General features: G+C 44.0%; 1 protein-coding gene across 3 annotated transcripts in view; it reads right to left on the bottom strand.

Moving 5' to 3' along the window:
* AFF2 (ALF transcription elongation factor 2) overlaps positions 1 to 16,321 on the bottom strand; it is a gene marked incomplete at both ends in the record, with an annotated part of 497,311 nt that overhangs the window by 111,581 nt on the left and 369,409 nt on the right. For all 3 annotated transcript variants that reach the window (XM_079727720.1, XM_079727719.1, XM_079727721.1), the window contains one exon: positions 2,691 to 2,787. In XM_079727720.1, the coding sequence (XP_079583846.1) occupies positions 2,691 to 2,787 (97 nt within the window). The remainder of the gene's footprint in view (positions 1 to 2,690; positions 2,788 to 16,321) is intronic.

The following is a 16,321-nucleotide window of genomic DNA, read 5'->3' as shown; positions in this document are numbered from 1 at the left end:
CTGGTGAATTTTATGTTATGTGGATTTTACCACCACAACAATAAAAAAGGAAAATGATGTCAATCCACACGTATTTGAAAAAGAATACTGGGCCTCAGAAAGCCAGAACTCACCAAAACTTGCTGTCACTGTGGCTTGTGCTACTGCAAAAGCATTCTCTCCTGGCCTTTAGCCTTTGGGCTTTGTAACTAGTCCTCAAACTCGAGGGCTCATTTGCGAATGTTTATAACCTTGCTCCCTGGACCCAGCTAGGGGGGAGTAAGCTGTCATTTTGCCTTACCTCAGATATCCCAGTTCAACCTCCCCTTCAAATGAGAAGCTCTGTGGGGAAGGCGTGGCAGGCTAAGGGCAGCGGGCCACAGAGAGCTTCCCACTCACCGACCGGGATTACCTGAGGGCCTCGGCATTGACACGGTCACCGCATACATCCTAAAACCCCAGATGATTCAGGCCAACTGACCTGATGCCACTTCTTCAGGTAAATACATAAAATAACAACTCGGGAAGCCAAAAAAGGAGACTGCACTTGTGTAATCACATAGAGAAGACGTCAACATGCAAACTCTACCTTCACTTACTGTTGATGACTTGCTTGAAGCATTTTCATTAAAATGTCATCTTGCATCTGTCAAAATCAATGACCTAGGACTGGGGGGGAGGGGTTATTTACCATTATAATGTCCTTTTTTTTTTTTTTTTTTTTTTTTTGCAGTACGTGGGCCTCTCACTGTTGTGGCCTCTCCCGTTGCGGAGCACAGTCTCCGGACGCGCAGGCTCAGCGGCCATGGCTGACGGGCCCAGCCGCTCCGTGGTATGTGGGATCCTCCCGGACCGGGGCACGAACCCGTGTCCCCTGCATTGGCAGGTGGACTCTCAACCACTGCGCCACAAGGGAAGCCCCATTATAATGTTTTTGTCACTGGCATATTAAATGCAGAAAGCAGGAATGGCAGACACGTGAATTTAAGTGTGCATTTTACATTTGCTCTGGAGTCCATGACCCAGGTAGGAAAGGGATTGCTTGCATTCAGTAAACGTACCACAAGCACCCTGGGAGACGACTGTGTTTGTTCTTGATAAAGTACCAAAGTTGCAAAGATGCAATTTTTACATATTATCCAAAACGCAAGCAGAATAAAGCGGAGAAAGTAAGGGAGAGGGAAGTTTTGGCTACATAACATTGAAGAAGTACTCAATTTTAAAGTTATGCGGAACGGTAGGAGTTCTCGTGCGGTCAACAACGGTAGATGAAAATGGAGTAGATAAGCCTTGAAGAGTTTTCCCTAAGCTTTTTTCTTTGCAGGCTCCTCAGAAAATATTTAGTGAATATGGAATTCTGTATTTGTTAACTATCTTGAAACACTAGTGCATGAGCATTCCTTGAAACACCCTGGTTTCAGTTTTATAACTTAGATTTCACGGTAGAAAGAACACGGTCCGGCATTGGCTTTAAAAAAAAGGCGATGTGGCACATATATACAATGGAATATTACTCAGCCATAAAAAGAAATGAAATTGAGCTATTTGTAATGAGGTGGATGGACCTAGAGTCTGTCATACAGAGTGAAGTAAGTCAGAAAGAGAAAGACAAATACCGTATGCTAACACATATATATGGAATTTAAGAAAAAAAATGTCATGAAGAACCTAGGGGTAAGACAGGAATAAAGACACAGACCTACTAGAGAATGGACTTGAGTATACGGGGAGGGGGAAGGGTAAGCTGGGACAAAGTGAGAGAGTGGCATGGACATATACACACTACCAAACGTAAAATAGATAGCTAGTGGGAAGCAGCCACATGGCACTGGGAGATCAGCTCGGTGCTTTGTGAGCACCTAGAGGGGTGGGATAGGGAGGGTGGGAGGGAGGGAGATGCAAGAGGGAGGAGATATGGGGATGTATGTATATGTATGTCTGATTCACTTTGTTATAGAGCAGAAACTAACACACCATTGTAAAGCAATTATACTCCAATAAAGATGTAAAATAAATAAAAATAAAAAAATTTAAAAAGGCGATCCTTCTGTGTTCCTTATTTGAGGCTCTCAGCACACCCAGGAGGACCCCACACGTGAGACAGTTTTCTGTCCCAAAGAAGACACATCAGCATCACTGATATCACACACTACACTGCCATTCTCATGATTCATACATGATACCTGGCTTTTTCAAATCAAGATGTGCAGGCTCATTGGAAATGCTAAAAACACACATTCTTGCCACCTAATTTGGTGGTAAGTACTGTAAATACTTGTGATGCAGAATGGAAGGAAACAGGGCGGCAGCAAGTTTTTGTCAAATGCCTTTTGCCTGAAGGTTCATGTGAGCCGCAAGCTGCTGGGCACTGATTGTCAGCTGTGTCCTGAAGTGTCACCCCTGGGAAAGGTGAACGGAGCAGTCATGTTTATACCCTAAGGAATGAATGAATGAGTGTGGGCGCTGGGCCTCGTGGTGGAGTCACTACAGGAAAGTTACACCGCACTCAAGACCATACTTAGTCCAGGAGAGGGAAAGACGTGAAAGTGTGAGCTGATTCGACCTGTTCCAGAGCACTATGCCTGCCCTTGCTTCTTTCCCTCTCTCCAAAGTTCACAGATGAAGTGGGTAGGCTTCTGGATGGCAAAACCATTCCAGTTCCTTTAGCTCCGTCCCCGTGGGTCCCAAACCGAGCCCTAAACTGTTCCTACCTGGTAGAGCTCAGTGGCAGTGCACTGAGTGGTCAAGGTCTTCACGGGCTCAAGGTCGTCTTCATCACTGCTCAGCTTCAGGTCGTCTTCAAGTGTCCTACAAAAAAAGCCGAGTGGCATTGACGTTAAAAAGCGTCTTTTCTAAATCATCCTCAGATACATGTTGGGACGAGGATAAAATATTGGAGCTCCAATCTGACAGCTGCAATTCTGTCAAAGGTGCAGAGGGAACCAAGATTCTTTCAGCTAATTAGATATTTGAGCTCTTATATTTCTGTCAGACTCGGCACACATCCTGCCTCTCTACCTTCCCCTAAATCAAGGGGGAAAAAAGCACTATTTCAGCATCTCCAGAGATGACTGGAGTCTATATATTTTTACTACTGAAAGTGTAATAAATGTACAGATCAATCACTGTGGAGGTGGAACGTGCCGCTGTATCTCTACAGGAAAAGATGCTCCAAGTCTCCCATGAAAGAATAGGGTCATGACGGCAGCCCCTAGCTCTAGAGGCTGACGTCAAGGCCTGCGGGGGCTCTCCGGATGGCAGAGGCAAAAGCCCCAGTGAATCTCCACTGCCTTTCCGTGCCTTCTAAACAGTGGCAGCTCGGTGGCCACAAAATAGCTGGGCGAGAAATGGCTAGTCATTAACCTTTTGATATATGACCCATCTCTTCCCGTAAAATTTGATCCCAGAGACATAAGCCCATGATGTGGATAAGAAATCTTTCTCTCCTAAGGCAAGGTACCTGAAAAATACGAGTGGTCTGAATTTGGGTGATGAACTAGCACTTTCAAAATTGTTTACCGAGCACACAGAGCTTTCTGTTTCTATAGGGATATTAATTCCAGTGCCACCCGCTCTCCAGCTCCAAATCTGAGCTACAGCAGGAAGAGTGACTTATTTCCTTAAAATTCCAGTTACACTCCTTTCAAAGACCAACTGGTGTCAATATTTTTTATTTCTTAGACGCAGGTTTAGACCTCATCCCCAGCCTCTCTGGACTGATTACTAGTTTCTGAGCACGCTTTGCTCTTTCTTGCTTCCAGACTCTGTGTCAGGCTCAGCTCCCAGGCTAGAAGTCCTTTCTTCAACTCTGGAAGTCCTATTTTTTCCTCCATGGCTCAGTCAGATCCCACCTCCGCCACAAAAGCTTTTGAGGAAGAATCCCTCTTCCCTCTCCCCACCCCAGATCCGGCTGATGCCAGCTCCGGCTGGCCCCCGAGCACCACCCCCAGCCCCCAGTTCCCACGTGCACAGGCGCGGTAACTTATCTACCTCTGCCTTCCGCACAGCGTCTTCCCAGAAACGATACAGTCCACCAGCCTAATTTTGCAGACAAGCAAAGAAAGGTTCCGAGAGGCCAAGTGCTTTGCTCAAGGTCACACAGCTACTTAGTGCTAGAGCACGTCCTAAAACTCCCACCTCCTGATTCCCACCTATGTGTTATTTCCAGAAGGGAAGCTGGAAAGCGAAAGGCAGCTTCTAATTTGATAAATAGGGGAGCGTGTTATGTCAGAGGTTATGTCCAAATGTTAGAAAGAGCTTCAGGTCAGAGTGGGTTCCAGAAACCCTCCAAAGAAAGCCCAGCTCCTCCACTTTCATGCTCAGCCACATAAGACCAGGATGTGTTCACTAAGGTCTGAAACCCGAAGACGGATATAAAGGATGATTGGTGGGAAGGACAGTTGTTAGAGTTGGTTTCAGATAAACGAAATTTGCAGGATTTATGACTGTCCTTCAAGAGGCTAATGGATGTTTGGAAGATCTTAGAGGAGACAAAATGTATCTTGGCATTGCTTTTGCAGCTGCAGGCTTATAACTCTGAACAAATAATTCTTTACAGCACATTGTGCTACATGAAGACAGTATCATTCTCACAAGCTTAGAACTCAAACATTTAAAAACAACCTATGCTGGACTTCATTTTCTGTGTGTGTACGTGTATGTGTGTGTGTGAACACAGTGTTAATTTACACCTAAGTGTTCAGCAAAATAAATGATAAATGATTCTTACCCTTTAGAGGATCCATTTCTGTGTCAGGGAAGGTGCTAAGTATTTGACCAGCAGCATGTAATTCGTGATTTGGACCTTATGAAGGAAGTTCCCATAGTAATAATAATGATTAGTCCTATTTTCCAGATGGAAACACTGAGGCCTAGGGAGGTTAGGGAACTTGTTCATGGTCACACAGCTTGGAAATCATGGTGGCAAACATGGAACCCAGACCATCTCCAGCCAGAACTTGAGAGTATATAATGTATTCCTAGAGGATGTAACTTACAAAGGACAGAATATGAAATAAAATCAACAGCAACAACAAAACCCCCACAAAGCAAAACAAAACAAAACATATTGACATGGGATCAAGATGTTTGGGTTCAACTGTGGGCTAATCATAAACTCTGATATCTTGGGTAAGTCATTTGCTGTCTCTGCGCCTCATCTGTGTCCCCCATCCGTTAAATGGGATAATAATTAAACTTTTTCATACGGTGGTGGTGGTGAGCATAACATGAATTAATGCATGTGAAATGCTTTATAAAAACGCAAAATAATGCAGGGTATCTTTTATTAGTTTAGAAACATCACCACAGTCAGAAATAATGTACAGCATTAATACTGTTAGCAAGTAATCAAAAGCCAACTCTTAGTGACATTTTGTTCCTCTCATTTTAGTTTGCCAAGCAACCTGAAGGTAAGCTGTGGTGACTCGGGAAACGTGTCAGTGTCTCAAAGCTGGATCCACAAATGGGCTCAGGGTCTTCAGCCTACCCTCCTTCAGTTAGAACCAGAGCACGGAGACAGGAACTCAGCACTTATTTGACTCTCCGATCAACTCTGTATGATCTTAATATGGAAATGAAAGACCCTCCAATGTACAGTTCTGGAAATAGGCAGCCAATCTGTACAGTGATTGACATTAAACATCTCCCATGCAAGAAGCTTGGTATGGATCTGGTTGTTAATAAAGGACAATCTGATGCATAGATTCAAGTCCCGGCAAACACAAGTCAAGGAAGTCACTGGGAAGGCAAACTAATGCGTTCTCTCTGGAGGTGTTAAGCATTCATTTCATTCCACCCCTTCCCTGACCTGTTAAGCTTTATTATTGAATCTACATGGACTTGTTTGCGTTTCCATTCATAGCTAATGCTGAACATTACTCTAGGGAAAGTGGAGGATTATGAAAGATTTGGGATTTAATTATTATAGCAGCACCATTCATGCCCATTGCAGTTGAGGTGGTCTCAGCAGAAAAATGGTAATCTCTTTTCATGAGGTTATAACTCCATAGATTCAGCACACACTGGACAGCCCCAAATGTGAACAGACCACGCTGACGTGAATGTCTGCCTATGCGTGTGGTCGTCAACAACAACAACGACTGCTGTTCTTCCACTTTTCAATTAGATGAAAACAGAACAAAGCAGCCCTCCTTAGTGACTTCAGATGTCTGTTCCGGATCTAGTGGTTCACGAGGTCTGCCTTTGTGTGAAAACTCTGTTTTTATTTTTACTATGACTTATCATTTCTTGAGTATTAAGAAGTAAAATAGTCCATAAAAACTGTGTCAACCAAACAAAGTCCTGGTCCTAGAAAAGCTCAAATACTGAAAGTTGGGGCAGATGAGATGGAATGAACAAAAAGAAGACTGGGGAGGGCTTGGAGGAGAAGGGAGAGCCATGTTCAGGGGCTTCTCTGCTCCTAAGGCTCTGGTCCTCGAGCTGATCCTGGTGGCCTCAGAGGGCTCTTGGCACTGGGACATCCTGGGACACTACAGTGTGACAGGCCCCATATTACTTATAACTGTAACATCTGCTCTCCAGAAACCTTGCTACTTCACAGAGTGGAAAGCTCGGGTGATTTTGAAGAGGAAAAAATAGAGAGCTAGAAACATTATTCCGGAAGGTTCTATGGAAATGAAGACTTTAGTTGTGGCAGCATGAACCTCAGAGCAAGGGCTTGAGAGCCAGACAGACCTGAGTTCAAATACGGGATTTTCTAATGAGTTTGCTCTCTTGAACTAGTTAATAAAACTCCGTGAATCTCAATTTTCTCACATGTTAAAATCAGTAACAATAATACCTACTTTGGAGAATTTTTGGAAGGATTAGAAAAAGAAAGTTTATACAAATTGCCTAGGAGTCAATACAGGTAGCTATTGCTTTCATCTTGGTTATTATTGCTATTGTTGTTATTATTACCTGAGCAATGGTGCTGTAGAGTTTGGAACAATTTTTTTTTTAAAAAGCTCTGGTGGTGACCCAAAGACTGGCAGAGGCACCAGCTAGCAGGCATCATTGGAAGCCCCTGACCAGGTGAGGAGAGGTTCAGAGATCCTTAAGGAGCTTGGAAAGTTTCTGGGCTTGGATTTATTCTCTAGAATGTTCTAAACACATGATGGCTGTTTGGGGTTTCCTGAGACCCTCCCAGAGTGCCTAAGATCCCCTGTATATCTGAAGGCCAGTTGCAAGAGGAAACACCCAGTTTCAAGCGAGAGTTTAAAAAAAAAAAAGAGTGGCTCTGACGTCCTGCTCCTTATAGCTGTGGAGCGACCTGCAGATTCAGAGAAAGGGGCCAAGGAGGGCCCCCACAGGATGCTGTGCTCACCTTGGGCACTGTCTTTGGGCCTGCCACCCTCAGGAGGCTGTTCCAAGACACACGTGACTTTAACCTTTGTATGTAAGACTGGGCTTCGTAGGCTGTTAGTTGATACGGAATCCTTGCTCAGAAGCAACCTTCCAAACCCTGAGTGGTTCTCCGGGCTTGCAAGCCTACACAGTGCCTCTCTGTGAATTTCAAAATGGTGCCCTCTGGGCAGACAGCCCATCAGGTGCATTACTTATTATGGGCTGGATTCCAGCTTCCAGGTGTCAGTGGAAGTAGCTGCCATGTTGGCGGCTGATGCGCAGATGGACTACGGCTCTTACCGTTGGAAGTGCCTAGAGTGCTACTTGTCTCACCCGTCACCAGGTGCAGATACCTACTACATCCCCAAAGTACGGCGACAGCCTTTGTCTGATGCTTTTAGGCATTTGTTTCTACTGTTCAGTAGCTTTAATCGTTTTGAGTTCTGCCAGTTAGGAGTTGCCCTGTGCTGTCTTGTAGCTTCCATCTCGTGGCCTGAGCCCTGTTCTCAACAAGCCACACTGGGAGACTGGACGTGGAATGGGGATGGGAGGTAGAGCCAGTGCTGCTATTTCCATCGTGCAGGGGAGGGAAGGAGGCTGTTCCAGTCAGGTTCTAGGCTCTCAAAACTTGAGAACCATAGCTTTTGTCCCAACTATTTTGGGGCTTTCAGAGGACTAGCTTAAATTACCATTGTCCTCATAAGTATTCAGAGCTGATAGCAATCAAGTGTTTTGTTGTTGCTTTTGGCTCCAAATGAATAACACAGCTGAGGTGGGCTGGACATCCCAGAGAGTCTGGGGGATGCCTGAAGACCTGAGCCTTCTTGTCAGGCAGCCTCTTACCGTGGGCCCTTTTCTAGAATAGTATCTTAGTCCTATTGACTCCTTAAAGGACACTTCCTCTTCATAAAGTAGGCTGGGAGGAATGAAACAGGACCTGATTAGAATTACTCACGGAATTCTATATTTCCCTACCTAGTGCTTTGTAGTCTCTGCAGCACTGAATCATTTGTGGGTAGTAAGGCAGGTGATGAGGAAGAGGCTGTGATATTTTTCAAAGTATTCATTCTGTTTCCCTGAGGTAAAGGTGTTCAGGCTCTTTTCTCGGGAGAAGCTGCATTTAATTTTCTCAAGGCTTTAACTTAAAAGTCAGATTCCATGACCACCCCACTGGGGATCCTGGAAATTCCGAGTCTGAGGGCTGAGGCAGTGACAAATAGTTTGAAGATCCAGACTATATTCTATGGAGATAAATCTCCAAGATCTATCAGGTGGGACCTCTAGCTTGGTGTCACCCAGTGGGCCCACAGCCTGGGTCCAAACTAGATCATGCACCCTGCCATGGGCATACAGACCAGAGAAGGAGTATCTTCTGTAGCTGATGGTGTTCTCAGGGTTTCAGAAAGTGGGCATCTCATATGCTTACTGTGGTTCCTAAACAAGAGAACTGAGAGTTCCCTTAGGGACCATCTAGTCCAGGTTTTGGCAAACTGAGGCCTTCAGTCCAAACTAGCCTTCCCTCTGTTCTTGTACTGCCTGTGAGTTAAGACTGGTTTTCACATTTTTAAATGGTTGAGAAAAAGTCAAAAGAAGAAGAATATTTCATGAGATATGAAAATTATATGGCATTCAAATTTCCTTATCCGTTAACAAAGTCAAATTGGAACATACCACACCCATTCATGTACATATCGCCTGTGCTCTTGTGCTGCGATGGCCGAGTTCCGTAGCTGTAACAGAGAACATAGGGCCCCAAAAGCCTGAAATATTTACTATCTGAGCCTTTACGTAAAAACGTTTGCCGACCCCTGCTGTAAACCAATGGTTTTCAAACTTTCCTACACACACGAATCCTCCCCTGCCAGGTGAAATCTTATAAGAAACCCATGCTTAAAGATTAAAGCCATGGTGCTTTGCTCACAGCCAGGTTGGGCGACCTCTGGGGTACCCCAGGGATTAGATGAACATAGTGCGAAAACAATCATCTGGTCAAGTCTTATTTGTTGGAGGTAATTATGGCTCCATGGATATTGCCCAGGATTTAGTTAGAGAACGTGAGTTACTTAACCTCTCTGAACCTCAGTTTATTCCTCTGTGCAATAGGAATAAAGAGAATATCTATCTCAGAGATTCAGGGAATGCCGAATAGTCTGTTTGGCTCGAGTCCTGAGTACAGACAAGGCAACAGTAGGAAATAAAAGAGTAAATATCCTGTTTCTAGCTGCACATGTGGTAAATATGGATTTATATCTATATCGCATACATAAGCCAAAGCTAATAGTGTGAGCCTTGATGTATATGACTATTGACTTGTATCAGACTGCCACCTCTTCATCCTTGGACTTCCTTAGAATTGATCACATAAATTCAGCACAATACCAATTTTCTGCTCCATGGGCATTATCTTGAATTTGATTTTCATTTTCTTGGTATATTTCTCTGGGTTATGTAATTTTCTCTGAATGTGGGAACTCAAGTTATCATGCAAATGACAAACTGCCTAATAGAATTCAGTTGGCTTTCAAGAATGTTACACACACCAAAACACTATTGTATCATTTTTTTAGGGGTGTGTGTAAAAACATCTAAGAGTGGATTTCCCTGGAGAAGATCATAAACCAGTGAACCAACCTAGACCTGAAAACAGCTGCTGGGATAATTCCAAAGGGGAAAAGAGAATCTTTTGTTTTAAAAACTATCCCAAGGATGCATCTTGATAGTAGATGGTGCAACTCTTCAGTAGGACTGTATGCATCATCTTGAATGAATTTCCTTTTAGTCATATTAGGTGATATGGAAAGTCATCCATGCAGAGTAATAAGGATTCATTCAAGGCTATTTCCTGGGCCTGGTATTTGTGGGTGAGACAATGTTGCAGTTTTTGGAGTTGGGCTGTGCTGAATTTAAGCCCCAGCTCTAAAACATACTGAGTATGGAGTGGGGCAAGTTACCTACCATAGCTTCAGTTTCCTAATCTGTACCATGGAAACAATAATAGTACCTATTTCAGAAGGTTGGTATGAGGATTAGATGAGATTATGTATGTAAGGTGGTTGGTAAACACTCAGTTACTTGCCATGACTATGCTTGGCCCTGGGGTGGCAACTATGTGGATGACATGGTCTCTTCCCCTAATAAACTCGCACTTTAAGAAGGACAAAGACTTGATAAACAAACAATAACAATGTAATGTTGTACGTTCAATGTCAGAGGCATGTAAGAAGGGACTCAAAGAAGGAATGTCGAAGTCTACCCAGAGAGTCTGGCGAAGGCTACCCAGAAGCAGTGGCCTTCGAGCAATGCCTCCAAGGCAGAATGAACTGCCAGGGAAGGAAGAAGGAAAGAGCAGCCTAAGGAGAACAAACAGAGGTACCAAGAGACCTGAGGTTTGGGGAAGAGTGGGGTGCTTGGTCTGGCTGGAATATACCACATGTTGGCACTAGTGAGCAGGGCTGAGTCTAAGGAGGTAGCTGGGGTGAGACCGGACCTTGCCTTGCTCTAAAGAATGACGGGGAGGGGAAAGAACCACAGTTTTTAAGCAGAGGAGGGACATGGAGAGCCAGAGGTAGAGATCTCTGAGAGCAAAGAACCCAGATGGACTGGAAGAAGGAGGTAGCCCGGACACCTGTTGGACCACCATTGTCATTGTCCAGGGAACAGAGGGCGGTGGCCTGGGCCAGGGCACTGACAGTCAGGTTGGGGGAGAGAAGGGTCCAGATTCTACAGACATGTTGGCATTAGAATCAATGGAATTGGGACACTGACGATCCTCTCGTCCAATGTCTTCCCAGCCACTCTGAGGGCACTGAACATATGTCACGAACTCTGCCCATCTCCAAAGCACACACACACTCCCTCACACTGGGCTGTCCCTCTCTCTTGATGAGTGTCCCCTCCTTGTCCCACGGCTTGGCTACCTACACTAGGACCTTGGCTACCAGGGCAGAAGGAGTGTCTCTCATACTCAACCTTTCTTTCTGGAGACACATCTCGCAAGTTCCATTCCCAACTGATGAAGCAAGGCAGATTCGTTCCATGAAGGCTCCTTAGAGCGACCATAGCTGATTAGAGAGTAGAAACCCCTGTGGTTCCTTCCAAAGTACCTCCCAATCACACAGGGTACTTCATTACTTGTCTCTCCACAGCAGCTCCTAATTGTTAAAAGGATTAAGTAAAGAACTCCTTTATCAAGCTGGTCCATTAATCTCCATCTAAGGAAACTCTTCAAAACAACTGAAATATTAAGTTGCTATTAAGCACCCTACAACCCATGCCTGCTGACAGCCCCTGTGTCTTCCATTAAACTCGATGGGATCTGGGACCAATTCTTAGTTATACCTGAGGCACTGCAAATCCTCAGCCGCTGATAACACAACACTTTAGCTTGGAGTGCATTAAACTGTTTCTCAAACCCCTTTCTAGAGAAAGGTTGTCGAGAAGGGATGTTTACCTGAATTGACACAGCAGATGGGATTTCCTGGAGGCCGATGCATAAAGAATTCACATTTTCTTTCACATTGTTTAAGCACAATAGTCAAACCTGACAAGTTAGGCCCATCTAAAATCTTGACAGCAATGTTGACCAGTTGTTTATGAAAATCCCAACTGGTTTATATGCTCAGCTCTTTCTGTTTCATCTAAAGGACACCCCTCTCCCAACACACACACACACACACACACACACACACACACACACACACACTTTTGTTTAGGGTAAAAGGAGGCAGACTCTCTTATAACCCATACTGACAGTGTTTCAACCCTATAAAATCCTACAGCTGGACTTTCTTGGGGCACGTGGAGCCCAGGGCCCCCGTGAGCATCCCATCAGGTGAGCGTAGGTGAACACCTGTCATATACACACATACAAGACAGGGTGAGGCCTGAGTGATTTGACTGCTAAAGATCCAGCCAGTCGCTCTTCGAGAGTCAGGCAGTTGCGTACTTACATAACAAAAGCAAGGAAGGTGTGCCAGCTCCCGCGGTCCTTGTCCCACACACCAAAAAGGACACCACTAAAACCAATGGGACCCGATGACGGCAGAGCAAGCTGTACGATGTTCTGTCATTGAGGAGCCAATTCTAGACTTCCATTAAGAGGTTTTATAGGCTGCTATTCTCTTCTGCGAGGGAGTGGGACAGAATGCTCCATACCTCATCAGAACCTGGGAGGCATTGGGAAATTTTGATATCACAGGCTCCCAGAGGAGATGGGGGGTGAGTGGGAGATGGTCTTGGAGTACATCCTCAAGATCTTCTTGTGCCCTCCTGTCCTGGGACGATCGCTAGGTGTTCTGCCAACACTCAGATTATCTGTGGCTCAAGCCTCGTCCTATGTGGCCTATTGGAATACCTGCGGGGTGTCCACAGCGTGACAGCAAAGCACTGCCAGACTTAGGGGACCTGCTTTTCAGATCTGGGACCATGATGAACATGCTCATTTACTAAGGTTTCATGTCAAACGTGCTGCCTACATTGAAGTTCTAACAAATGCTAGGAAGGAGCATCATTACCAGAAGCAGAACAATAGCTACTGGACTTGTTTCTCTGCTAGGAGTGATGAATGTGGGCTGAGCTAGCCATAGCTCCAGTCCAAGGACACACATCTTCAAGAACTAGCCAGTGTTCAGAATCCTTGGAGACCAGTGACTTGCCTCTTTGCACAGCCAGCTGAGTTGCATGTGGCTTCTCAGCACAGGGCAGGGCTCGTTGTAGAGCCTGAGCCTGCTCTGTAGTCAGAGAGGCCCAGGTTCAAACCCCCACTAGCTGTGTCACCTTGGATCAAATCCGTTGAACTTCCATGAGTCCCTTGGTGAAAGAGGGATCCTAATAGCACCACCATATAGGATTGCTCTAACTATTAAATGAGATAACCCTAACACATCGGAATCACCCCCCCTAACACATAGGAATCACCCCCCCAACACATTGGAATCACCCCCATCTTTATCATTTATTGTGATTCTTGGACCAAGATAGTTCAGCCTGGATTATCCTGAACACATCAGATGTTACTTTTATTCGGAAACAAGTAAAATTAGAGAAGTGTTCTCACATTAAAGCAAAAGTTGCAGGAAGGAAAAGAACTGTACCTCAGCCACAAATAGCTTTTGCATGTCAGAGGTAGAAGTAGATCAATTTTTTGAGTACAAAGAGAGTCTATTAATATTATTATATCCACTTTTTCAAATCTGTAAAATTCAAATCTACATAAAATACAACTGAACTGCATATCATAAAATATTAATCTACCAGATTCCAGGAGTGCATAAACAGTTTGATATCAAGATGTCTATTTGTATGCTACATCACGTCATCAACAAATAAAATGATAAAAAACATATGATCATCTCAATAGATGCCAAACACACACCAGATGAAATTTCATACCTATTCCTGATTCAGAGCTTTAAAAACTAGGTAGAGAAGGATACATCCTTTCTGGATAAGGACTATGTAATGGAAACTGTCAAATCTAAAGGTATGTTTTAGTAGGTAAAAAGGTTTAATCAATTTTTAAACATGTATTTTAAAACAAAAATGGGATTGCAGATGACTGGTTCAAGTGTTTCTAAAAATCTGTATTAATGTTGATTCATTGGGTAGGCAGAAGGAACACAAACAGACTAATATCATCCAATGACACCATTTGTTCTGATAATTAGTCCAATTTAAACAGTTTTGAGGCATCACATATGGCTTCCACGAGGAATTCTTTCCATGTAGGTAAAGACAAAAATAGAACGTCACATGAAAACCCTCAGTTTCCACTTCCACATTTCATAAAGTATTAATCGTTTAAAAACACATCCCCATTTTATTGACATTTGTATCTGCCTACAAGCTTCATAAATGCAGAGAAGCTGGGTAACACGATTGAAAATTTGATCCTATTGTTTTAACAAAATGAGAATTGTTTTAGAAGGGGCTCCACAATGTCTGGGCATATATTTCTCTAAGTAACAGTATGAGGCAAGCATTTCCCCCAGGAATTCAACATTTATGTTGATGCACTTGGCTGCAGAGCCAATCCTGCACTGGCTCTAATACAGAGGAATTTTCTGAACATTTTGAGTAATGGGACTGAAATAATTTAACGGCTCCTTCTGTGCATGTTAAATTAGTTGCATGATATATTTAGCTTTTTCAGAAAACTTGTTTACACTATAAATTACAGCACATGGCATAATCACACTGATGCGGAAAGCCAGCCATGTTGAATCATTTTGGCCATCTCTCTCCAAACTTCAACTTGGTGCAAATGAATTCTCTGTGGCTCACCAACACAGTGTGGGTGTTTCTTAACACTGGGAGCCTGATGAATCCATGTAAGGCCATCATCTTAGCACTGCCACTGTCTCCATAAGAAGAGCTGAATTTCTGAGATGGGAAGATTTTCAAGATAAGTGAGCGGCATACAGATCTAAATCATTATGTACTACCACTTATCAATGGATTAGGAGAGACTGACTTTCTGATTCTGAAACCCAGAAATAACCCAGGTGCCTAATGATTAAGAACACTGGTAAATCTAATCTCCTAAGAGGGTGACACTATATAAAGGCAAGAGCAAAGATTTGGGAGTTGCATGGACTAGGGGTCCAGACCGGGCTCTTGCATTGACTAGCTGTGCAAAGGTAGGCAAACTGATTGACCTCTCTGAGCCTCCATAGTTTGGTCTCGAAAACAAGGCCCCTGATACCTACTTTGCATGGATTTTGTGAAGAGTAATGTGAAAATGTTGTGAGTGCTTAATAAACGTTACCACTTCTATTATTCCCGGCATTAGGACAAATTGGATCCTGGTTCTTATACCAATGCATTCAGAAGCAGCATTAAAAGAATTCCTGCAGACGAAATCACCAGCTCTCTTGCTGAAGAAAGCAGTTTCGGCCGCAACAGAGAGCCATCAGTAGGTTTTACATATAGTAGGTAAACATCTTAAAGAACTGGAGATCTATTCCTTCATGATGTGGCTTTAGGTAAGAAAGTGCCAATTCTGAATACTTGCCTCAACACTAGGCTATTTCTATCCTGTTATTCACAGACTCACATTCGCGATAGATGGGTAACTAGCTGTCTAGATAGAGAGACAAACAGAGAGGTATAAATGTAGATATATGGAGAGTGGCAGATCCTAATACCAGCCGGGAGTTATCAGCTAATTTCTAAAACTTTAAAGTGTACTCAGAACAAAAGTATAATCAACCGAAATAAAACAGCTCCAATCATTCGAGGAATAACATGTTAGTCAATTCAAAGCTCTTTGAATGTCACCCAGTTTACACCCATCAGATGTAAACTGATGCCTCCAGGGCTCCCACCTTGCCTCTGTTTCACGATGAATCTAAGTTGGCCAACTGTAGCTGATGATCACAAGACTTATTCAGGTAAGCACAGAGTGTGCCAGACATTCACTTTGCCACGTGTGCCCATGGATCACTTCGCCACGTGTGCCCATGGATCACTTCATTGACTCTTTCCAAGAAATCTGGGAGGCTGCACTTGTATTTTCCGTTTTTAGGCAAGGAAACTCAGAAAAGTTAAGAAAAGTCTCCACAGGATGGGAGAATATAGTTGTGGGTCATATATCTGATAAGAGTCTAGTATCCAGGGCTTCCCTGGTGGCGCAGTGGTTGAGAGTCCACCTGCTGATGCAGGGGACACGGGTTCGTGCCCCGGTCCCGGAAGATCCCATATGCCGCGGAGCGGCTGGGCCCGTGAGCCATGGCCGCTGAGCCTGTGCGTCCGGAGCCTGTGAACCGCAACGGGAGAGGCCACAACAGTGAGAGGCCCGCTTACCGCAAAAAAAAAAAAAAAAAAAAAAATAAGAGTCTAGTATCCAGAATATATAAAGAAGCCAGGAAACTAAATCATAAAATGATAGATAACACAATTAAAGAATGGGCAAAGGATCTGAATGGACGTTTCTCCAAGGAAGATATACAAATGGTCAACATACAGATGAAAAGATGCTCAACATCATTAGCCATCA

The sequence above is a fragment of the Hyperoodon ampullatus genome, assembly GCF_949752795.1.
Source record: "Hyperoodon ampullatus genome assembly, chromosome: X".
In the NCBI taxonomy this organism is placed as follows: Eukaryota; Metazoa; Chordata; class Mammalia; order Artiodactyla; family Ziphiidae; genus Hyperoodon; species Hyperoodon ampullatus.
This window is presented reverse-complemented; position numbering and strand designations above follow the sequence as displayed.